General features: G+C 40.0%; 1 protein-coding gene across 1 annotated transcript in view; it reads right to left on the bottom strand.

Annotated features, from left to right (window-relative positions):
• Window positions 1-1,152: 1,152 nt before the first annotated feature.
• spg21 (SPG21 abhydrolase domain containing, maspardin) overlaps window positions 1,153-25,860 on the bottom strand; it is a 44,679-nt gene continuing 19,971 nt past the window's right edge. The window contains exons 4-9 of the mRNA XM_080027272.1: window positions 23,867-23,947; window positions 17,762-17,907; window positions 17,553-17,661; window positions 6,031-6,138; window positions 5,793-5,933; window positions 1,153-2,793 (exon numbers count right to left, since the gene is read on the bottom strand). Coding sequence (XP_079883398.1) covers window positions 2,689-2,793; window positions 5,793-5,933; window positions 6,031-6,138; window positions 17,553-17,661; window positions 17,762-17,907; window positions 23,867-23,947 — 690 coding nt within the window. The 3' untranslated portion in view covers window positions 1,153-2,688. The remainder of the gene's footprint in view (window positions 2,794-5,792; window positions 5,934-6,030; window positions 6,139-17,552; window positions 17,662-17,761; window positions 17,908-23,866; window positions 23,948-25,860) is intronic.

A 25,860-nucleotide genomic window follows, 5' to 3' on the forward strand; every position in this document is an offset into this window, starting at 1 on the left:
TTAATTAAAAAGGAAAAAGATATGGTCCGTGGGCCCCCCGAAATAGTTTTTTTTTAAAGTTCATGATAATCATTACATTACAAAAAATATATAAATTAGTTATGAACAGGCCCATCGTTGTTTTTTCTTAATTGTGTAACCTATCCAGGGGTGGATTACTGCACAGGCACACCGGGCACAGGCCCAGGGGCCCAAGGGCTCAGGGGGGCCCTTAGCCAGAGATACTGATAGTAACTTTTCATGTTGCATAGTCAAAGAGCTCAGTCACTGATGTCAATAACAGGGTCCAAAAAGGAATAGCCTAAATATAAGTACTCATTAAAATGTAACAAGATAGAAATCATCATGGGCCCCTGAACTAGTAGGGGAGAAATACAAAAGCAAGTTAAAAACAACAGTATTAGTAGCTCTGTCTAAGGGGGTTGAAGGCCCCCTCACACATACACAAATAAGCTTTATATGTGTGAATTCTAAATTGTTCATATCCACCCTTTATCTGTTGAAATGGGCCCCTCCATCATAGAACATGGGTCTGCAGACCAATCTACTGTTTTTACAGTTGCCGAGTAAAGAGTAAAAAGAAAAATCTGAAAAATAATGTTCCTTCTGCATCTCAGGATTTGATATCTCTCTAGTCTCTCAAATTTCCTCACAAAGTGCACCAGATTGATGCATTTTACTTTAAAAAGGTAAAAAAAAATTCGGGGGGGGGGGGCATACCCCGGACCCCCCAACAAGGTACAGGGTCCCTCCAACAATACCCCAAAATCCTGTGGGAAACACTGACTTCCTTAATATGTTTTTGCCATTAATTGTATGTATCCGTGTAGAAAATTCAGTGTACCTGACTGGATAGGGACAAGTGGGGGGCCCTTTAAGAGTGTGTCCCCAGGGGCCCATTATCTCATAATCTGTCTATGATCCTATCACTCAATTCCTTTGCAAAGGCAGTTAGTAGGATACTAGGCAACTTTTTTCTTTTTTCACAAGTTAAGCTGTTCTTTCTGTTAGTAAATGCTGTTCGCAAAAACTCATCACTACAGCAAGTGTGCCAAAAAGCAGTCGCAGAGATCTTGCAAGGGCCAAAAAATTTCCGCTCGCGCCCTACGGACGCAAGCTTCTTGGTGTTTTTTTTTTTTTTTGGGGGGGGGGGGGGGGGGGGGCATCACTGACAATTTCTGCTTAGGGCACCCAAAAGCTTAACAGCGGCCCTGGGCACAGAACATAATTTACAAGTATTTATTCTAAAACTTAAGAGTAAAGACACAGAGAAAAGTGATGAGCTGCAGAAGCACATGGATGAATGGCTGAAGCGGTAAACATAACAATACAAAATATCCAGGGATAATGTGAATTTTAGCTTGTAAAAACAGAAGTTCCATTTCTTCTTTGGCAGGTCAAGAGATGGACTCATTCAATGAGACAGTGCTGAGGTTTGAATGTTTTTACACACTTATCCCAGCCACGTTTCAAACAGTGTCACCCTTGAGTGGAAATTGTAATATTCAAAAAATTCACTGGATTTCACAGATTTTAATTTCATAGAATCACACAAAGCCGTAGAGATAAACTGTATTTCTCAGCACAACCAGTGACTGGCCCAAATACCATTTTACAGGCTTCGATTACTCGTTGGATTAAAACTTGTTCTAAAAAAAACACACCATCAAAACCAACATTAATAATCCCAATGTACGCATTGAAATCGAGCGTGATTTATAAATCCATACAAAGATCCAATATTTATAGTCTTTTGTGTCCATATTATATCCATTATTGACCCCGTATTCCTATGATGCAAGCAAGTCACTGTTGATGATGGGCAATAGCAGTGCTGCATAGCAAACATAGCCTACACAAACAGCTAAACTAAGCTAACGTTAGCATTACGCCAAGCATTACTTTTCCTTCCAAAATCGCGCTTATGTTGTGGTATAGAGTTAAAAGGAACACCTAATCTATTCTTCCTCCATCCTTCTCTCTACTGCGCTTGGTGCCACTTTTAGTTTGCTTCGCTCTGGTAACATCAGGTAGCCTACACCTGATATCACCAGTTGCGCTTTGAAAGGTCAGCAGCCAACTAGGTCAAAATTCAAATAATCCGCTAATATATTTTAAATTAACGTCTAATTTGTTTTTTCACAATTGTTGTATAACTTGTGTATCTAAATATTACAAAATATTTTGCAGTGTGAGCTACTTATGCAAAAAAAGAAAAAAAAAATTGAAAAAAAGAAAAAAAGAATAATATTCCGAATACTGAATTGAGCTACGAATACTAATTTAACAAACGAATACTCGGATATTCGAATAATTCGGGCCAGACCTAGCAATTTTGTCACCTCGATTTGAATGACATAATTTTGTTACTTACATAGCCGGCTGGTTGATAGCCATGTAATACATATTAATGTACACACATTAACATGTGAGGCTAGCAGTTCAGGCAGTTTATGAGTGTATCAGAGTCATTCCACGTAAGGCAAGGTGTCAAAAGATTATTTTGTAGTGTCCCAGTACCCTTGATGTACTTGAAAGTATTTCTTCATCTGTCAAATGAAAATATTCTGTGTTGCCTCGGAGATTGGCTGTTGAGCTTCATAGAAAATCTGGAGGAGGTCATCAGTGGAGCACAGTGATAGAAGCTGTTAGAAATGTTCACAAGGGGCAGGGACGTGGTCTCAATGCTCAGTTACTGCTGAGCTGGCTGTCCTGCACCTCCAGCTCCTCAGCACTCACCATGGCTGGACTAATGGCAGCGTACCTGGTCCCGTGGAATTGACGCAGGTGAATCTGTTCACAAACAAAAAGCAACAGCATCATCAAAACACAGAGACAAATCTGGGAATGCTGCAGGACCACACAACGTAACTAAAGACTTTCATAGGAAATTTTAATTTAAGTTAAAGGAACCTCTAGAAATGTTAAACAAATCTTTCCAAGAAGGGATTGTTCCAATGTCATTAAGAGGGGCTCTTATCACATTTCTTACTAATGCTGGAAAGACAAATGATACATTTGAGAATGTAAGGCCAAAACGTCTTTTAAATGTGGATTTGAACATTCTTTGTCAAGAATATCAAAATGGATATCAAAATTGATTTATTTTGGGATGTCAGGAATTTCACAATGTAAGAAGTGTTTTAAATATTCTACAAACCCAGAGAGGTACCAGTCATTAGACTCAAAGAAAGCTTTTGACAGGGTAGAATGGGTATACCTGTTTCAAGCTGGTGTGGGTTTGGGGAAAAATGTTGTAATTAAATGTAACTTTTATAAAGAGAGCTATATGCAAAAAACTTTTCAGTAACACTTTAATAATGTTGATTTATGAATCATTCAGAAGTCTAATTATTTACATCATAATGAACTCATCATTTAGAAAACAATAATATCTATTTGTAGACGATAAGTGTTTTGTTAACATATCAGAAATGTGTTTTTAAGTCATCTATAAAGCTTTTAGTAAATCATGAAATGCTCATTAACAAATCATTGGTAAATTATTAATGTGTAATTTATAGTGCTGTCAGTTTAACTCGTTATTAATGACAGAAAAATAGATTTGATATAATCAACTAACAATATATATATATATATAGGCTATTAACGTCTTCATTAACTGATAATTACGCAAGACAGACTAAGGACAGGCTCACATGAAATCTCATGTGAGAAAGGAGTTCTATTCCCAGCAGAAGGGAATAAAACTGTAGCAGCCAATACAAAGGACTTTTTGTTCACTGAACTCCTACATAGATACTGTCAAGGCCTCTAGCAGTTCGGCGAGATAAGAAGAATTCCTGGGGCGAGAGGAGGACGCAAGACGAAAACTAACATAACTGGGCATCTGTAACTGAGCTCTCTCTCTCTCTGAACTTCGATGTGATCACATCAACCTGCCTTGTCAATTTACTTAAATAAATACTGAGGCCGAGATTCCGAATTTTACATGGCATTTTTTCCTTCATAAATAAGGCTAAAGAACACGTATATTTTTATTTCTAACATTAACGACATTAATGCAAACCCATTTTTAAGATTCTTTTTGGCATTTTTATGCTTTATTGATAGTGTAGAGACAGAGGTGAAATGGGGCAGAGAGAGGAGTGACATGCAGAGAACGACCGCGGGCTGGAATCGAAACCCGGGTCCGCTGCTGGCCGAGGCCCATGGAGGGGACGCCTTACCAACTGAGCTAAAGGCACCCCCCACAAACCCATTTTAACGGCAAGATTTTTTTTATCGCGCGATTAATGCTCGTCATGTTAAGTTACTGTTAATTAAAACGGAACATGTCCTACAGCGTAATTTCACATTAAAATCATTTAACTGGCAAAACGGCTAAACGTCCAGTCAATTCTGACTTTTATTTTGAAGCAGAAACCGGAACCTAGCACTTCCTAGCTCAGCTGTGCGACCCTTTCCTAGTAGCTTCTTCCGTGTGTGAGTCTGGGAGTTCGCAGAAAAAGAACAGAAAAGAAAGCTTGGAGAGATCTACATTGTGGGCTATTTGCACTGAATTGCAAATTATGATATTTTAGAAGAAATACACTGAATTACAAGGGTGTAGAGAATGGGTGTGATAAGAGCATTAAAATTAGAAAAAATAATGGGACAAAAAGAAATCAAGGGACATTTAGGCTAGAATAGATAAAAATGTGATTAATCGCGAGTTAACTATGACATTAATGCGATTAATCGCGATTAAATATTTTAATCGTTTGACAGCACTAGTAATTTACAAACCTTTCTGCATCCCCCTAATCTAAAGTGTAAACCATTCATCAGGAGTGAATTTGTAGAAGGGTTGTCCTCGACTAAAAATGTACATAGTTGAATCTGAATGGTTGAATCTTGCAAAAATGTTCCTGCTCATCGATCCATATTCTCATTTGCGACATTGGCTTCCATTTTGGCTATTGTGCCATATGTCCTCTCTTCCTCACCCCAAAGACCACTCTCAAGATAACAGACAAACTGCACTGTGCTCGTCTGTCCCCCTGCCACCACTGAAAATCTCCTCCAGCTGTCACTTTTAGACATTCTTTAGCCATATTTTGACACTGATAAAGATTAAATCACAAAACCAGCTATCCAAAATGTTTCTTCACTTTAACATTGGGTTGTTTTACAACGTGATGGTCTTCACAAAGCTTTGCAAATGATCAGTAGAAGTTCAATTTATATTTCTAGCTTGGATTATCTCAGTCAATCATGATACATCACCTTTTATGGTATACATATCAGCCTATTATAATGTACTGTTAATAAACCAACTCAAGCTTTTAATCAATCTCCTTAAGTGTAAGTCAAAGACTAAGGTAGACATAAATTCTTATTCCAACTCAAGAAGACAAACTATAATTGTGTCTTTCAGTGTCTTTGTTTGGAATGAACATGATTCGACTATAGGCAAGATTCGACTAATCAGATTCAACCATGTATACTTTTAGTCAAGGACAGCCCTACTACACATTCAAACCTGATAAATGGTTTACACTTTAGATTGGGGGGATGCAGAAAGGTTTGTAAATTACTTATTAATAATTTACCAATGATTTGTTATTGCGCATTTGATGATTTACTAAAAGTTTTACAGATTACTTACAACACATTTGTGATATGTTAGCATAGCACTTATTAATCATCTACAAATATATATAACCGTTTTGTAAATGATTGCAACATTATCCAACTCTATATATGACTTATGAATCACTTATAAATGAACATTATTATTAAGTATTACCAACGTTTCTTATCTGTCTAACACAAATTGAAGTTCTGACCTGTATGTAGAGGTTGACTTCAGCACTCCTGCAGAGGTAAGGGAAGTTCCCTCCTGTTTTCAGATGAGCCCTTCTGGCGTAAGGATACAGTTTGTACATCTCCTCCTTGGCCTCCAGGGACAGGGCACTCTGATCAAACACCTACACCATGTTTACAGAGTCTTTAAGGTTATTGTAGAAGAAATGAACAGAAATGGACATTTGTATTTCTGATGGTAAGAGATGTTTAAACACTTACATCTATAATGGTCACAGCAACATCTTTTATTTTGTGTGGCTCCACATAGGAATTCTGGCAGTTAAGTGTTAGCCGTGATGCCAATTCACTTTGGTTCAGACTCTCCAACTGCAGCACATACAACAAATGAAAGGGCTGAGGTTCACATTCAAACACAAAGACATTCAATTATTATACAAAAATAAAGGGGGTAACCTGGTTGAAGGAATAGTTCAACTGTTTGGAAATGAGGGCCCTTCCGAAATAACTTTCTGCCTATTTTAATGGTAAATATAGGGCTATCACAGATGCATTGGCATTAATGTGAGCATAAATGCGCCAATATGTTACTCTTTAAAAAAAAATGTTGTACAGCGCTGGCAAAATACTTGGGTAATCCATAAATGGTGTTATGAAATAGTTTGCCCAGCAGAGGGCACTACTATGGAAAGCACCAAGGCTGTGGGTTATGAACAAAGCAGCTCAGTTTGGAAACTTTCATACCATGAGATTATTCTCAGAATTGAGGGCCTTAACTTGTTATCCACCAAACTTTTTCTTCTGCTTCTTCTTATTTCTTCCACCACTTTTTCTAGCTCTATCTCCTGCCCCACCGTTACACTTAGAAATCTAAACATTTCACAGAACGTGAAAGACACGGGGTGTGCCATTATTCACTTTTTTGATTTTCCACAAGGTGCCGCTGTTATTAAGCCCCGACTGAAAAAAGTTTGAGAGGCCATGTCCCTCACACCGTAAGTACGATTGACTTGACATTTCTCACACAGGCACACTAGAGGGTGCTCGCACGCAATCAACACCAAATTTATCACGAAGCATCGGGGGAATGTCTAAATATGAATTAATAGTTAAGAAGATTAAACTATTTTATTAGAGTGCTCAGACTCGATGCTGAATCTAAGCTTTTAATCTCCGCTAATGCATCTTTGAGTCCATGGTCATCCATCATAAGTATATTCAGATATTGTTGTTTTTTTAAACACTGTATCAATGAATCCTTTCGTATTTAGCTCTTAAGCAACTGACCACCCCCCCCCCCCCCCAGCCCCTTCCTTTATTTATTATTAGTATTTACTTAAACATGTATGTTTGCATATACAGTATATTTATCTTTTTTGTGATTTCAGTGATTCTTGAGAAGTGGGACAAAACAGGGTGCAATGTTGAAAAAATACAAACCCTATGTTTAGGCAAATTAAATTACATGTATGTATCCAACATACACTCACTGGCCACTTTATTAGGTACAGCGGTTCATTTTCTTGTTAACACATAACTAATCAGCCAATCACATGTCAGCAACTCAATGCATTTAGGCATGTAGACCTGGACGGGACAACTTATTGAGTTTGAAACCAAGCAACAGAATGGGGAAGAAAGGGGTTTTAAGTGACTTTGAACATGGCAATGTTGAGGGTGCTAAGAGGGCTGGTATGAGTATTTCAGAAACTGCTAATCTTCTGGGATTTTCATTCTAAACCATCTCTAGGGTTTACAGAGAATGGTCAGAAAATGAAAAAATATCCAGTGAGCGGCCTTTGTGTGGACGTAAAATGCCTTGTTGAAGTCAGAGGTCAGTGGAGGATGGGCATACTGGTTCGAGATGATAGAAAGGCAACAGTAACTCAAATAACCACTCGTTACAACCAGGGTATGCAGAATACCATCTCTGAACGCAAAACACGACCAAGCTTGAAGCAGATGGGCTACAGCAACAGAAGACCCCACTGGATGCCACTCCTGTCAGCTAAAAACAGGAAAATTACGCTCACAGGATCACCAATATTGGACAATAGAAGATGGAAAAATCATGCCTGGTCTGATGAGTCTCGATTTCAGTTGCGACATTCAGATGGCAGGTTCGGAATTTGGCGTAAACAACATGAAAGTATGGATCCATCCTGCCATGCACCATCAACCGTGCCATGTTCAAAGTCACCTAAACCCCCTTTCTTCCACATTCTGATGCTCGGTTTGACTTCAGTACATTGTCTTGACCACGTCTAAATGCCTAAATGCATTAACCCATTGATGACTATGGCAATCTAGGATGCATGTCCTTAATGCCTGAGGGTTTTCTGAAAAAATAGTATGAATTGTAAAGTCTACCAAAACCTTAATATCTAAGCCTGTGTAGCACATAGAAACATGAAATAAAATACATTTAAAAGTTAAGGTTCACAGGTTTTATTTAAACATGCTCCCTTAGCGCTTACAAACCAACACATTTTTCTAAAAATCGTCAAAATTAGATGGGGGAGAAAAAAAAGAATAAATAATATAAAATATTTAAAAATAATGTGCTAACCGAGGTTATAATCCTGCTTCCTTTTAGCATGGATAGTAGTAACTGAGTGTGCAGTGGAGGGATAAAGATAGACGGATATAGGAAGGAGAAGATAGCTTTATTTTATTATTTAGTTCAGTTATCACTGGCACCATAAATCCGACTTCCCAGTACAACTGGAACGCAGACTGACTCCTGCTGTCGGGAGCCGATCAGCTGGTCCAAACGGCTGTATACCACGGAGATGAAAACGAAACTGAAACTTAACTATCGCCTGGCTGGGCTGAATTTGAGTTGGAGCAGCAAAATATAGCCTATATAGCCTTATTATTTATTTATTAATTTTTTGATTGGAGTGATTTTGGGCAAACCACACATTTTTTGGGTGGTCACGTGGTCTTAAAAAAACGACAAAACCCACCTCATGAGTATTTGAACCAATGACGGTGCATTCTATGTTGCACACGCCATGAAAATTAGATAAAGTAACAATGCTGCGCGGCGCAGCATCAGGCAGGAGATACAATGTGGCATCGCGCAGCAGCCGTCATCAATGGGTTAAATTGCTGCCATGTGATTGGCCGGTTAGCTTTTTTAAAAAAAAATAAGCCATTGAACAGGTGTACCTAATAAAGTGGCCGGTGAGTGTATACTAAGCTACTGAGCTAAGCTTTGACACAACCTCCCAGCTTTTGTCCTTTTTATCAAAATGGACTTTTTACCTTGCCATTCCTTATTTTGTGTCAACACCGTCAGACACCAAAAACACAAATTAATTTCCCCTCAATTTATGCTAGACCCATGAGATGTATAGTGATCACAAATATTCACCAAGACTGACGGCCACAAAAAATATTTTCAAAATGTACACTCAACAAAAATATAAACGCAACACTTTTGTTTTTGCTCCCATTTTTCATGAGATGGACTTTAAGATCTAAAATTCATTCCAGATACACAATATTACCATTTCTCTCAAACATTGTTCACAAATCTGTCTAAATGTGTGATAGTGAGCACTTCTGCTTTGCTGAGATAATCCATCCCACCTCACAGGTGTGGCACTTCAAGATGCTGATCTGACATCATGATTAGTGCACAGGTGTGCCTTAGACTGTCCACAATAAAAGGCCACTCTGAAATGTGAATTTTTTTGCTTTATTGGGGGACTGGGGACTCAGAACCAGTCAGTATCTGGTGTGACCACCATTTGCCTCATGCAGTGCAACACATCTTCTTCGCATAGAGTTTATCAGATTGTCAATTGTGGCCTGTGGAATGTTGGTCCACTCCTCTTCAATGGCTGTGCGAAGTTGCTGGATATTAGTGGGAAGTGGTGCACGCTGTCGTATACGCCGGTCAAGCACATCCCAAACATGCTCAATGGGTGACATGTCCGGTGAGTATGCTGGCCATGCAAGAACTGGGACATTTTCAGCTTCCAAGAATTGTGTACAGATCTTTGCAACATGGGGCCGTGCATTATCTTGCTGAAACGTGAGGTGATGTTCATGGATGTATGGCACAACAATGGGCCTCAGGATCTCATCACGGTATCTCTGTGCATTCAAAATGCCATCAATAAAATGCACCTGTGTTCTTCGTCCATAACAGATGCCTGCCCATACCATAACCCCACCACCACCATGGGCCACTCGATCCACAACATTGACATCAGCAAAGCGCTCACCCACACGACGCCACACATGCCGTCTGCCATCTGCCCTGAACAATGTAAACCGAGATTCATCCGTGAAGAGAACACCTCTCCAACGTGCCAGACGCCATCGAATGTGAGCATTTGCCCACTCGAGTCTGTTACGGCGACGAGCTGGAGTCAGGTCAAGACCCCGATGAGGACGACGAGCATGCAGTTGAGCTTCCCTGAGACGGTTTTTGACAGTTTGTGCAGAAATTGTTTGGTTATGCAAACCAATTGTTTCAGCAGCTGTCTCAGTGGCTGGTCTCAGACGATCTTGGAGGTGAACCTGCTGGATGTGGAGGTCCTGGGCTGGTGTGGTTACACGTGGTCTGCGGTTGTGAGGCCGGTTGGATGTACTGCCATATTCTCTGAAACGCCTTATGGTGGAGAAATGAACATTCAATGCACGAGCAACAGATCTGGTTGACATTCCTGCTGTCAGCATGCCAATTGCACGCTCCCTCAATGCTTGTGGCATCTGTGGCATTTTGCTGTGAGACAAAACTGCACATTTCAGGGTGGCCTTTTATTGTGGACAGTCTAAGGCACACCTGTGCACTAATCATGATGTCAGATCAGCATCTTGGTGTGGCACACCTGTGAGGTGGGATGGATTATCTCAGCAAAGCAGAAGTGCTCACTATCACACATTTAGACAGATTTGTGAACAATGTTTGAGAGAAATGGTAATATTGTGTATCTGGAATGAATTTTAGATCTTTAAGTCCATCTCATGAAAAATGGGAGCAAAAACAAAAGTGTTGCGTTTATATTTTTGTTGAGTGTATATGATTATAATTTTTTTTGACATCTGACGGCGTTGACATATGTAACGTTTCTTAAACAGAACAAATGGAGTTTTTCTAGTAGCCATTTGGTTTTTCTGTTGATGATAGATGCTAGTCTGAACTACTTCAGGAAAATAAAATGATCGAAAAATTTCAAATAACTTCTTCAGAAATTGTAAGTCGGTTGTGACGCAGGACTCAAGATTTGGAATGTAAAATATTCTAAAACTACAACACTTATCAGAGTCTGTCTGACTCTAATGTACTCTGCAGAGGCAGAATGTGACATGAGGTCCTTCAAAGTGACAGCTGCCCCTTATTTTGGCTTATTTTATTACACTTTAATGGATTGTCTGACGGTGGTGACAAAGTGTCCCACCACTTTGAAACCATATAAAACATGAATGTGTTGAAGAAAAACCTTTTTTATCGATATGAGAGATTATTTAGTGTTGCTTTTGATGAGAAAAGCACTTTTTAATCATAATAGTACATTTTTAATAGGTTTTATTGCATATGAAAGATTGAAACTCTCTGTGGACACACTGTTTTGGACGTTGTGAGAAGATAACAAGTGTCATATATTTGACATAATAATGATAAAATTAAGGGGATAATTGTGCTCCAGACATTTTATTCTTAATCCCTAATAACATCTACAATTTTTTATATTTTTAAAGATAATAGCAGTTACATATGGAAGACGGCCTTTTGCCCCGGTTTTCAAGAATCACTGATTTATTTTTTTGTATTTTCATTCTTTTTTTCTCTCCTTTTGTTTTCCCGATATAAAAAAATCTGTAGAATTTATTTATCTGAAAACCAATAAACACAATAACCCTTTTAAATAAATAAAAAAGTAAACAGTTTAGATTAAACACTCCTCATTTCTGTATTGATGTTAGTGTTTTCACTCTCAGTAAGTGACAGTGTGTGTTGTCTCAATGAGGATTGTTCACAGTGTTTTGCTGCTCTGAGCCTGTTTTCAGACGTCTGTAGAGTAGTGTTGTTTGGAATGACTTCATCAGCTGACGTGAACTGTTTAGCTCAGGTGACTGTTGGTATTGCAGACTGTGGTTAGAGTTTATTTGTGTCCACTGTTTTTGAGCAAATCGGGATTTTTTTATTTTTTATTAATCAATATCGGCCCTGATAAAGCAGTATCGGTGGACATTTACCAGAAACTGTCCTGCATGAACATGTGCATTACAAAAAGGGAGTTGTTCAGTTTCAGCTGAGGAGTGATAAAGACTTGAAGCAGCCTGAATGTAGTAAAAAAAAATTCTTATGATGTAGTGCAGGGGTGGCCAACCAGTCAGAGACAAAGAGCCACATTTTTTACTGTGTTACTGCAAAGAGCCACATCGTACACACGGGTACACACAGTGGCGATTCCAGGAAATTTTGACTGGGGGTGGCCAAGGTGGGCCACAGAGTTAGAGTGGGGTGGCCATCGCACCCCTGAATGAATAGCATGTGATATGCTGTACAACCAATTCAAAGATGATTTATAATCCCAAATACCCAAATCATGTTAGTATCCATTGTAATGTTTGTCAGAAAACTAAACTCCTGAAGGGGGGTCTGGGGGCATCCCCCCCCAGAAGTTTTTTTTTTGTGTTTTTAACATGTAATCTAAGCATTCTGGTGCATTCTGGCGAAGATAATAAAGGAAAAAGTCAATATTTATTTCAGCTCAGATGAATAGTAAAATTAGCAAGACAACATAACTTGCTAGCAGCCAGATGCCTAACAACTGTACAGAGGGACGGATGACCACTAGCTTTTGACCAAATATCTTGCTAAAAAAATAAACCTTTATTTATGAAAGTCTGCCCTTGCTAAGAACATGTTACACTCGCTAACTACAAACTTTAATTTTTTTATTCAGATTTCAAAAATCTGCTGGGACACGTGCCCATACACATGCATGGGTGGCACGCATGTCACAAGCACACTTATGCTGTTTTCAAGACCTTTGCTGACCAGAGACCAGTTCTAGTGGCCACAGTCCTACCATTAATTTAGTAATTGAAAATTGAAAACTGATCTCATATCAGTGGATTGGAGTGTTTGTGTGATGAACTTGGCAACTACCTATCAAAAAAAGTTAAGAAAGAAAAAAAAATACATATAATCTCTGAACTAGGATACATATCAGGAAAAAAATTTAATAAAAAAAAATAAAATGAAAATAAAAAATAACATTTGAACTGGGGGGGGGGGGGGGCACTGGGGTGGCCAGTAAGACTTCAGGGGGGGGGGGGGCGTTTTTATTTTCGCGGGGAGCTTGCACATGCATGCACTAGCATTATTTATTAAAAAAAAAAAAAAAAAAAAAAAAAAAAAAAAAAAACAGGGGGCCCCACACTAGGACTTGAAAAGGGCCCCCAGATCGTTAAGGCCGCCCCTGTGATAATGACAGGACTGGACTCCTACAGTACTAAAGACGACAGGGCAGTCATTTTCAACAATGAACATTATGTGCACTGCCTCACACACAAACTCTCAGTTCAACCAAGTCCACAAACAAAAATATAACAATTTAAAATAGCGTTTTTCTCTTACTATGCATGTTGCTTTGTGGGACTTACTTTTAGCATGGAGAGAGCTGAAGTGGCGCCGAAGATTTGAAGCCTTGAAATGCGCAAATGACACCTGGCATATAAGGCAGAATGGCCTGCCATAACGTTCAACAAAAAATATGAACTCTCCCACTCTGTTTCGGAGCGAACTTGACACAAATAGTTTACTCACGGAAAACCTCCCTCCAAGCTGAGCGGGCAGTTTTATGTTGCGTCCGCACCAAACGTTTGCGAACGTTATGTTGCGTCCTCAATTAAACATTTGCGAACAGGCATACACATAGGGCCTACACATTAATAAAATAAAAAATTAAATATTAGACAACATGTAAAACGAACGTAAGAGCCGCATGAAACGTTTGCGAACATGCACACACATAGGCCCACACAAAAAAAAAAGTATAAAAAAAAAAAAAAATAATAATTATAATCACATAATTTGATATGAACTGAAGAGCTGCACGAAGCTGGGCAAAGAGCCGCATGCGGCTCGCGAGCCGCGGGTTGGCCACCCCTGATGTAGTGTGATCATCAGGCTCACATTAAACGCTTCCAGTGATAGCATATAATTAAACATTTAACAATAGTTATGCTTATATTTAGCTTCATATCATTACAAAATAATCTCCCCAGGAAGAGGTTAGGGTTGGTACACTTACAACACATAAGAACTAGGGATGGGAATCGAGATCCGGTTCTTGTTCAGAACCGGTGCCTAGTGAACCAATTCCTTGGAATCGTTAACATGCCTGCTTAACGATTCCGCTTATCAGTTCCGCTCGTTGCAAATGCGTCATGATTTCAGACACGTGCTGCTTTGTTTTGGTTCAGAACGCAGCAAACATGGCGTCGAGGCAGAAGCGCTCTAAAGTTTGGTTGAATTTCACGCGAAAAGGCGACAATACGGCCACTTGCAACAATTGTAAAGTTTCCATTTCATCAAACGACCCGTGCACAAGGATGAGCACAAGCAAGCGCGCAGACTGCGATCCTGACGGTTAAACGTCCGCTGCCTTACTAGTCGGCACCAGAATTGCCCAACACTTGGATTTGAACATAAACTGTATGAGAATTAACGTGTGTGTAGGCCTAGTTGTGGGCAAATGAAAGAGGGAGGTACATAAAAAGGCAAGAGCAGCATGAAGCAAAGCAAAAAGGATTTCTTGACCGCTGCCAAAGGCCCGCTGTTTACTCTCGTTCATCAGCAGACAAACCCAAAACAACGGTGATAAGGAAACGTGGCAACACAACCTATCAGCTCAGACAGGGCAGGGAAAAGTTTGATGAATGCATGAGTGATGGCCCTGGCAAGTTTCAGTAAGTTTACAGAAGTGCCACACTGTTACTGTCTTTGAAATGCATTTAGTCATTTTAAGGGGAAAACACATGATATTTATTATTTCAACTATTGAGTTATTTTTCAAACAGCATGCTAGTGTAGGCCAAGAAGATTTATTTTCTGAATTTTCAATGCTGCTTTATTTTTATGTTTTAGATTGGGAAATACATGTTCCAAAACGACCAATTACCTCGGTATTTAAAAAGAAATCAAGCAAGTAGGCTCAAAATAACCATTAATGAATTATAGTCTATCGCAGGGGTGGCCACTAGGTCGATTGCGATCGACCGGTCGATCGCGAGGGTAGTGTGGGTCGATCGCGTGGCATTCTTAAAAAAAAATATATATATATTAATTTTTTTTTTTTTTTTTTTACTATGAAAGAGCGAACGAGCCATGTGAGCATGCGCCGACGTTCGGTGGAGGGAGAGAGGACACCACTTTCTAATTTGACATACAGTACATATCAGTTTGTTAGCCAGTGAGCTAACCACAGCTAATCCAAGTCAAGGAAGTGGAGAGGCTTCTACACTGTGACAAATTCTACTATGTAAAATACAGCCAGAGAGAGGAAGACTGTTCAGACAAACAGACCACCACATATTCTAGTGGGGCAGAAGTGATCATTGAGAAGGATTTTTTTTGTATGACTCTATAAGTCTGCCTTTAAGATAAACCTATGCATTTGTGTATATTTCTTGCTCTTTTAAATTAGAATTGCTTAAGCCAGTGATTTTCAAACGCGGGGTTATGGCAGGGGGGGCGCGGATGAATATGTGAGTTTGTGTTTTTTATATTAAGATCACGGCATAGCTGGACAAGAGTTCTTCTGCTTCATTCCTCTCACTGCATTTAAATGCATTCATTATATTACAGAGAAATAGGTCTCGTTAAAGAAAAAGAGCACCAAGCCCAACCCAGAGGACCCTGCATGCATTTTTTTTATTTTTTATTAATATTTTTATGGAAAATCCATGTGTCTTTCTTCAATTGCTTCTAATTCATCAGACCCAGTGTCTCCAAATTATTTGTTCACACAAAATTCCTCATATTTAGCCTCTTAATTTTCCTCTCAAAGTGCACCAGATTCATAGCCTGGAAATCCTGACCCTGATATCTTGAACGATAGAGGGTCTGGCGACGATCAATAGTAATTTCCAACTCTAGGGGCGGCTCCTACTCGTGCATTTCAAATGCCACTGCACGCAGTTGGATAGCACTACAACCAATCAGAGCGATGCACAAGTGACGTAAGCCCCGTTCGTTTAGCGAACAGCTGTTAAACTGTTCAATTAAACGTTTGCCGTTGTCGGTCGGCAAAACAGAACATTCCACTTACTTGCTAGTGAAAGCTATGAGTCCCGTCTTCCAATTCGTTAAGGGTCGAGGCCAAAGCAGTCTCAAACTCACACAACATATCCGCAGCCATCTTTGATGTTTACTATCACAGCTTCGACGTCGCATGCACGTCACTGTCGTCATCCGGTTACGTCCTCCCCAGAGCACCATATAAAGGGCTCTGGCGCGCCCATATTAGATAGAACCAATTGAAACGTTATACCAGATTTCTGGTAGTCTTGATAAGCTTCAACGGAGCGTCTCCAGACCAACACGCGCAGCAAATTTAATTTGCCAGCGCCTAGTGGCAGGTCTGGGAATGCCAGGCTACCAGATTCATGCATTTCACTTTAAAAAGGTGAAAAAAAATCTCCCGGGGGGGCATGCCCCCGGACCCCCCTAGGAGGGTCTGGTTCTCTGCTGGCTACTATTTTCCTCCAGCAGGACATTGGAGGTACTAGCGTGGCACTGGATGTGTGAATGACATTTAACTAGGCAATAATTTGGGCAAGTCTGTCTGCCTATCTTTCTCACTCCGCTGATATTTATTGGAGACTTTGGTTGTATGCAGCAGTTTTTTCTTTTCTATACTGGAAAATTCTGCAGACATGTTTCCTCTTAACTGAGAACCGTACCGTACAGAACAGAACCGTGACTTAAAAACCAAGGTACGTACCGAACCGTGACTTTTGACCCCTAATAGTAGGTGGTAGCTCACTTTGACTTGGTCATTTTAAAAGTAGCTCACAAGCTGAAAAACAGTGGCCACCCCTGGTCTATCGCATCACAGTAGGCCTATTGTCCACAATAATTGCACAACAGCCCCCCATCCAAAAAGGAACTTTAAAAAGTTGAATTTGCACTTTGATGTGCACTGCATACACATGTTAAGTGTATGGTCCATTATTTGTGTTTAGTATGTCTGCATGGTATTGCACCATAACAGTCGAAGATTTCACTAATTGTGCTTTGTACTGTCTGCATGTTTGCACCATATTTTTCTGCATAAAAATGGTTAATTTGCCAAAGTTGATAGTTGGTCTTATCTTTTCAAAAGACTTATTTGTATTTTTTCTGTCAGTTGAATTTAGTTTCAAGTGCAAATGAGCACTGTTAATATTCCAAAAGGCACAAGCTCTTCCTTGATTGTTTTAAGTCTGTGTTTTTAGTTTTTAGGGTACATAATGGCATTTGGGATTAAAAGCCAAACATAGATTTTTTTGTCTGGACAAATTAATGTGAAAATGGACAATTTCCTAATCCTAAAGTAGGCCTACTCTTGATAATCTTTCAAGGGACAAACTAGACACACTTCTGATCAGATATTAAACAGAGTTAATACAAACAAACTAATTTGTACTTATTTTCTCACCCAATGAGAATCGATAAGAGAATCGATAAGGAATCGGATCGATAAGCAGAATCGGAATCGTTAAATTCTTATCAATTCCCATCCCTAATAAGAACAGACAAGTCCACTTACCCTGTCCACCATGAAGTCAATTGCGTCTGCCATTTTAGAGTCCACGGGTCCTTTAGCAAAGTTTCCCAGAACAATCTTCTTCAACATGAAGGCTGGCATCACCCAGAAGCTAAGCAGGTGCATGGACTCCAAACATTAATAATGCATGTCAACATTCATTTTATAATCTCAACTGGAATTACAATTGGAAACTTCATTGTCCTAATCACCTGTTTGCAGTCCATGTCTGATTAAAGATGGACGTATCACTGAATGAATTACATAGTATCAGTGAGTGCACTCTGGGAGACTTGTGTGTGCATTCTGCAAACTTCTGAGCCAAGAATCCACCCAGAGACGCCCCGAATAGATGGACCTGGAGGTTCAAGGGACACAGATCCTCATTAAATAGAAACAGAGCATACAAAAGGGTGAAAAGGGGCCCATCAAAAAAATATATGTTTTTTTTGTTGTTTTTTACTGGCTCAATATAGTCCCCTGATCTTTCAAGGCCCCGAACAATGTTATTTAAAAAAAAATAAAAAATTGACTGGCTCATGATAGGCCCCTGAACTTCGTAGGGAGTAGGAGGGAGGGGGGGGATGGGGGGGGGGGTTTGGCTATGAAGATCAGGGGGCCTATCATGCGCCGGTACATTTTTGTTGTTTTTTAAATAACATTGTTCGGGCCTGCGAAGATCAGGGGCCTATATTGAGCCATTAATATAAAATAATCCAAGACTTCAAAGAGAGAAGGAGCTTCGGAATAGGGGAGTATTAAAAAAATTACCGAAGCTGACTGGATTTTTTAAACCTGTACATTTGCCTCACTGGACCGTTGGGTGGGGTGGTAATGGGGCATCGGGTGCAGATTGTTGCACTGGTAGGTGGGCACTGTGATGTTTTTAAATCGTTGAGACGCGGGTTGCTTTTGACCGCCTCGGGAGAACTGCGGATAGATTGTCTTGGGGCGGTTAGAAGCAATCTATGCAATTTGCGTTTTAATTATTTTTAAACTGTTTTTAATCATTTATCCCTGCCTGGCGGTCCGCTCTGTGGCGTTGCTGTTGGCGTCTGTGTTTCGCTGCCCAGCGTCGGTGCTCCTCCGGCCGGTCCTGGCTCTGGGTGTGCCGATGGCGGCGGCGGATGCGTTGTGCCCTTTGTGCTCGGTGCCTCTGGCCTTGCCTCATGGGCTGGGCATGGCCAGAATGGATCATCAATGCGGAAGATGTTGCAGTGGTTAAGGACGCCACCTGGAGACGTGGGACGTAATCCCGGCACTGGAAACCTTAGTTTTCCCTGGTGGAGACGAGACGGTGTGGATCCTCTGGCAGCATCTGAAGTCTTCCTGCATCCACACTATTCGCACTTTACTTTAGTATTACCATGTAAACATCTGGTCAATTATCAAATTACTTTGTGATTTTCTCTACTTATGACATCTATTGCAGTATGTCCGTCCTGGGAGAGGGATCCCTTACTTTGTCGACTCTCCCTGAGATTTCTTAAAAAAAAAATGTAATCCCGGTAAAGGGTTTTTTACTGGGAGTTTTTTCTCAGCCGAGCTAAGGGTGTAAGGGCAGGGTGTCATATTGTATCATATTGTATGAAATGTAAAGCCCACTGAGACGAATGTTATTTGTGATTTTGGGCTATACAAATAAAACTGATTTGATTTGATTTATTCTTTCTGCTTTTTGGTAATTCTGTGTCTCCAAATTATTCCAGAAAATAGCTCACATAGGTCACAGTTGAGTTAGCATTAGTTTTCTTCTCAAAGTGCACCAGATTGATGAATTTTACTAGCCTGGAAATCCAGACCCATATCTAGAACGATAGAGGGTCTGGCCACGATAATAGTAATTCTCAACTCAAGGGGCGGCTCCTACTCGTGCATTTCAAATGCCACTGCACGCAATTGGATAGCACTACAACCAATCAGAGCAATGAACAAGGTGACGTATTAAGCCCCGTTTGTTTAGCGAAGAGCGTGCTGTACGCGAGCACAGCTTCCTAATTTGTATTTTGTTGTTGTTCTTCTTTTAGCATTGAATGTTATTAGAATATCATTGAAAACCAATTTTTTTAAATGTAATTTAATTCAAAAAGTGAAAGTTCCATATATTCTAGATGTATTAGACATGAGGTGATATATTTCAGGTAGGGCTGTCAAATTAACGCGTTAATTTCGATTAATTAATCACAGAAAAATTAACGCGATTAAAAAAATTAACGCAGATTAATCGCACTTCTATAATGCCTTTTGACCCGGTGCAAAAGTGGTGCGGAGCTGCACCTGTAGCTCGCCGGGCCGGGCGCGTGGGTTAAAGGGAGAAAGGTAAAGAGAGAAGCAAGGGAATGGGGCCGACTCGAGAGCTCTATGGACGGTTTATGGGATGCATGAAGGTAGGATGACATCTTACTTAATTCTCCGCAGTGTCCGTGCATTATTTATTTAGTGGGTGCAACAATGTAGGCTAGGTTCAAAACAGTGAGTAGGCCATATCTCTCAATCTTCCTCCAATTTTGTTTGCTAGCTGTCTAGCACCCGCCCCGCGCGTGTGTGTGTGTGTGTGTGTGTGTGTGTGTGTGTCAATATTTTTGCCTATGAGTAGGCTACGAAATGGTGGCAGTGCAGCGCTGTCTGTTGTGGGAGATGGAAAGTCGTAATTTTGTCTGCTTGTTTTTTTGCGAAAATTCGGCGCTAGTTCATGTATAAAGCTGGCTGAGGGGAGGAGACAGAAGTTACGAGAGACGGAGAGCGAGCGCGCGCGCGCGAGAGAGACAGAGAAACAAACTGTAGTAGGCTATACAGCTGTTTACAAACAGGTATAAAAGTGTCATATAAGTATGCGATTAATTTAGATTAATTAATCACAGAGCCTGTAATTAATTAGATTAATTTTTTTAATCGCTTGACAGCCCTAATTTCAGGCATTTTTTGGTTTATCTTTTCAGGATTACGTTTTACAGTTCAAAAATCCAGAATCTCAATTTTAGAATATTCCAGAAGGCCAATCAAAAAAAAAATTATAATACAGAAATGTCACACTTATGATAAGTATTTTCATTCATCCACTCAATACCTGGTCTGGGATCTTATTTTGCACTAATAATTCCATTAATGTGGCACCGCATGGAGGCGCGAAAGCCTGTGGCACTGCTGAGGTGTTATGGAAACCCAGGTTGCTCTGATAGTGGCCTGAAGGAGTTGAAGCTCCATGGATTCTCTATGGGGTTCAGGCAGGGCTGTAAACTAGCGGTCGCCACTCGCCAAATGCGACCAAAATATTCCCTTGGCGACTTAATTTGGGAGGGATACATGCCACTGGGGCGGGTAAAAGTTTGTCCCGATGGTCGTGCTCTTGCGATAAATTATGCATGATAGAACAAAACATTGCAGTAGCTGTAAACTGATAAATTATGACGGTAGCAAACGTCAAGCTAAACTGGTGATTTGTTGTGTGTCACACTGAAGTAGCTCCCCCGACGTCACCGCTGTGGAAAATAAGTTCCCCCGAAGAAACGTAGCGTGCGCGTCACCGCCATAGAATGTGAAGAACGCCGCTCTTTAAAAGTTTTGGCGCAGCAAAAGCAGTTCGAGCGCAGCAATGGAGCTCTAAATAGATACTGGTTCGGATTGGTCCCATTTTTAGTTCTGATGAGTAATAAGTAATGAGTGTAGGGCTGCAACAACGAATCGATAAAATCGATTAGTAAAAGCGTTGGCAACGAATTTGGTCATCGATTCGTTGAGTCGCGCGATTAATAAATCACTTGCAGGCGCGGCACTGTTTACATCCAGCCGCCGACAGGTTCATGCACACCCACAGCGAGCCTTCCGCACGTGAAGCGGTTGGTCATATCTAACACTGGACTGTAGGCCTATATAAAAGTGTTGTACCTTTGCTGTATTTGGGTTAAAAAAAACTCCTTCAACTCAGTATCCGTCTAGTCCAAAAAAACTCTGTCAGCTGCTGCTGCTGCAGACTGTGTGCAGACGGGCTCGGAGAGTCGGCATCGGCGCATCAACAGTCATTCAAAGCAGCGGCAGTAATCACACAACCGAACGGTGTAGAAAGTCCCGTCAGTTAAAAATAGTAATCCAGTTTTTAAATCCATGTTAAAATCGGAAGGATATAGCTAGTTAGCTTTAAAAAAGTAGCAAACATGTCAACTGTGATGTGTTCAGGCCGGCTCAGTAATATGATTGATGTGTTCAAATGCAACACAAAAAAAAAGAAATTTTAGATTTTGGCGATTTTCCCACCAATATAAAATAGATAGTAAAGATGGAATTATGACCTGTTTAATGTCCTATCTAGCAATAATACAAGTTCTATTTCAACAAAATAATAGAAAAGTATCAATAGTGATATCAATAAAGACTTGAATCGTTAAGGAGTCTCAAATGGTATCACTATCCATAAAAATTAATGATCTCCTGTCATCTGAGAGAAATTAAGATAATTTAATTGTTTTAACCGTTAGTATTTCCTGGTGAAAAATCTTATCGGTCGACTGGTTTACCATGGACATCCCTTATACTGTATAAATATATATCATACATTGTATGTTTTTTTTGTGTTATCCCAGTTAGGTTTATTATTAATTTTTTATCATTTAATATTACTTTTAATTGTTCCGGGACATTGGAGCAATAACCTGGTGTTTTGACACTGCAGTCTGCACTGTTTTTTTTAATCCGATTAATTGATTAATCGAAAAAATAATCGACCGATTAATCGATTATTAAAATAATCGTTAGTTGCAGCCCTAAATGAGTGTTTCCTTTGTCACAGTTTTGCGCTGTTAAAGTTTTAAATGTGCAATGTTTGAAATGAAATGAATGAAACTAAATTAATATAATATTAAAATGTATTTCTAAATATTACTTTGGCCTCTTTTCTAAGCATGTACTGCTATATAATACTGTTATCTCAATGAAAAGTACTGAAACAGATGTATATATGCAACAAAAAGAGGCAATTTATTATTTGGCCGGTAAAAAATGTACTTGGCCGGTAGATTCTTTCATCTACCGGTCCCCTTGGCAGGTGAGCCAAAAAGTTAGTTTACAGCCCTGGGTTCAGGTCAGGAGAGTTGTCTGGCCAATCAAGCACAGTAATACCCACCCAGTCAGCCACCCAGTAACTAGTCGTTTTGGCATTGTGGGTAGGTGCCAAGTCTCGCTTGTAAAGGAAATGGGCATATCCATAAAGCATGTCCACCGACAGAAGCATGAAGTCTAAAATCTCCTGAAACCCATAGAGAATCTATGGGCTATTGTCAAGAGGAAGATGAGACACACCAGACCCAACAATACAGAGGAGCTGAAGGCCGCTATCAAAGCAACCTGGGCTTCATAACACCACAGCAGAGCCACAGGCTGATCACCTCCATGTCATGACACATTAATGCAATAACTCATGCAAAATAAGAACCCAGACCAGGTATATAGTGGATGAATGAACATACTTTTCAAAAGGTCGACATTTCTGTATTATAAAATCCTTTTTTGATTGGCCACATGGAATATTCTAATATGTTGCAAAGCTGGATTTTTGATTTTCATTACTTCCAAACTGTAATTTGCTAAATTAAACAAATAAGGGCCTGAACTATATCAATCTACGTCTAATACATCAAGAATATATGGAAGTCTCACTTTTTGAATTAAATTACAGAAAAAGATCAAGCTTTTCTAGGATATTCTAATAATAGAGAAGCACCTGTATACATGCAGGAGAAGCGTAGCTCCCAAAAACATTATCTGGGTGTGTTAGCTCAGTTTTTTTTTTTTTTTTTTTTTTTTTTAAGTTTTTTTTTTGGCATTTTTATGCTTTATTGATAGTGTAGAGAGAGTTGAAATGGGGCAGAGAGGGGAGTGACATGCAGAAAAAGACCGCGGGCTGGAATCGAACCCGGGTCCGCTGCTGGCCAAGGCCCATGGGGGGGGACGCCCTACCAACTGAGCTAAGGGCGCCCGTGTTAGCTCAGTTTTGAGAAATCAGATTTAGTACAATTTCTGTCGGACTTACATGCATTTTAAAAAAGGTCCGGTTTCGGTCGGAGTAAGACATTTAACCAATTTCTCTAACATCATGTAACAGAGTGACTGATCCGAAACAACACCCTCCAGCGATCAATGGTCGATCAGGCCCATTACTAATATCTACACTGCTTACTGAGACTTGTACCCAGTGACTGCCACTGGATCAGATTTTCAGAAAAGGCTTCATCTATGTGCAGGTGGAACTGTATTAACACTCACACAGCTCTTATCCTGTGTGGACACCTGACCCACATCCAAAGAGACACATTCCACACACTTACTTTATCCAATTGCAGGTGATCGAGAAGCTTTCTGAAGCCGTCACAGAACTCCACAAGGTCCCAGTACACTGGATACTGCAGCTGGAACCAAAACACACCACACGCAAGAAAACCATGGTTTATTCCTTTGTTAACTTTTAGCTGTTGTCCACGGCCCAATCCCAATGTCCTCCCTAAGGCTCTCTAGAAAACGACTCCCTGATGTGAACTTGTTGCCCCTCCCCTTAGAGAGTGGATGGCAGTTTTCAAAACTGCATCATTAACCCTCTGAACCCTAGGGCTATTTTGGCCGTTTTGCATACTTTTGATCAATCCTTACTAAACTACAGTAAGAAATGTTTATCATGCCAAAGTTTGGTATCTTTTTGTTCAAAACACCTTAACCTATATGACCTGATAGTTATTTCTTTCATTTTGACATGATAAATGATCATATTGGACCAAAAACAACATGATAAATGTAAAAACGGATTAAAAAATATATTATTGCTACCATGGGTAACTCAAAAATTCATATTGAATTTTTTTGAAAGCTGAAAATAAATACATGGAATGTTTTTATGGTAATTTAAAAGTTTGATTGAGGTGGCATCAACCTTCATACAAATTTTATGAACAAATAGCAGGTGAATACATAGGCGTTTTCCCTAAATTCCTCAAAGTTCTGTCAATCATAACACAGAGGGCACATACAAAAATTTTAAGCTTGCTGCGTTTGGTATATTTTGTTTCAGTAAAACTTCACCTACATTACCTGCCAGTTTTTTTTTTCAATTTGACATAATATTTGAACATTATGGACCCAAACCACAAAAAAAAACAAAAAAAAAACATTTTTTTCATATATGCCTTTTTATTTAAAAAAAGCTAGGCCTAGGTAGACCTATATAATAACACATACAGTATATGGATACATATATGACATGTATGTGTAAAGAACAGATTATTAGGCTACTGTGTCTGTAGGCTACACGTTATGAAGGCTGGCTGTTGTGTGTGTACTCAGTGCTTCAGTCAGACAACAATGGCTTTATGTAGCCTACATAGTCATACTTTGACTCTGAGGATGAACTGTCCTCCTCCTTCATGTCAAAGAACAAGCTGATAGCTTGACTTACGTTCAAAGTTTTCTTCAATATGACTAAAACATTCTCAGTAGTCTATCTTCAAACCTCTCAGTACCTCTCAATCTTCCTCTCGAGTCTGTCAATTTTGTTAGCTAGCAGCCTCGTCTCTCTCTCGACTCTCCCACAGCTCCCGCCCCCTGTCACTCTTCTTCTCCGTCTCTTTTGGTGTAGCTTCGTATCACTCCGCCAACCCCTGCCCCTCCTCCTCCCCTCCCTGGTAAATGCAGCCTGTTGAGTAGGAACTAGTTTCCGGCATCATTTTCTGATCGTAAAATGACAAAATAATGGCCGCGACCATCGAATTATCATACTTTTGAGCCCGCGAAAATAAAATAGATATGTATCAACTTCAAACCATTATATCTCTGGTTATACTGGGTCAATTTAAATGAAACAAAGACTGGCATATAGCTTTAAGCCAGTACTTTCGACACACACGGCGGCACGTCGGCGAAGTTGTCCCCGCTTTAGTTTCTATGCTGCGTCGGATCGAAGGTGATCACGTGATCAGCACGTCAAGTAACGCAATAGAACGCAGTACTGCGGGCTCCGGGTTCAGAGGGTTAAGCAAAAAAGAAAACTAATTGTCAGTGTAATTCAGCATATTCATGTCGTCTTTATTTAATTCTCTTTATGAAGGCTACGATCTTAAATCCATGTTAATGCGGTGTTTTATTGTGGGGGAAGGGGTGTTGTAAGCACCATCATACCTCATCCCGTATGCCACGGAAAAGGAGCTTCCGCCGTATTTAAAGTCACTGCGCTGTGAAATTTACGTAATTCCCTTAGGCAAAGTGACGTTGATTTACTGAAAAGGTTCATAAAGGGCACATAAAGAGCCCTGATGGACTTCATGATGTGAAAGTG

This window comes from Ammodytes marinus, assembly GCF_949987685.1.
Source record: "Ammodytes marinus genome assembly, chromosome: 1".
Classification (NCBI taxonomy): domain Eukaryota; kingdom Metazoa; phylum Chordata; class Actinopteri; order Uranoscopiformes; family Ammodytidae; genus Ammodytes; species Ammodytes marinus.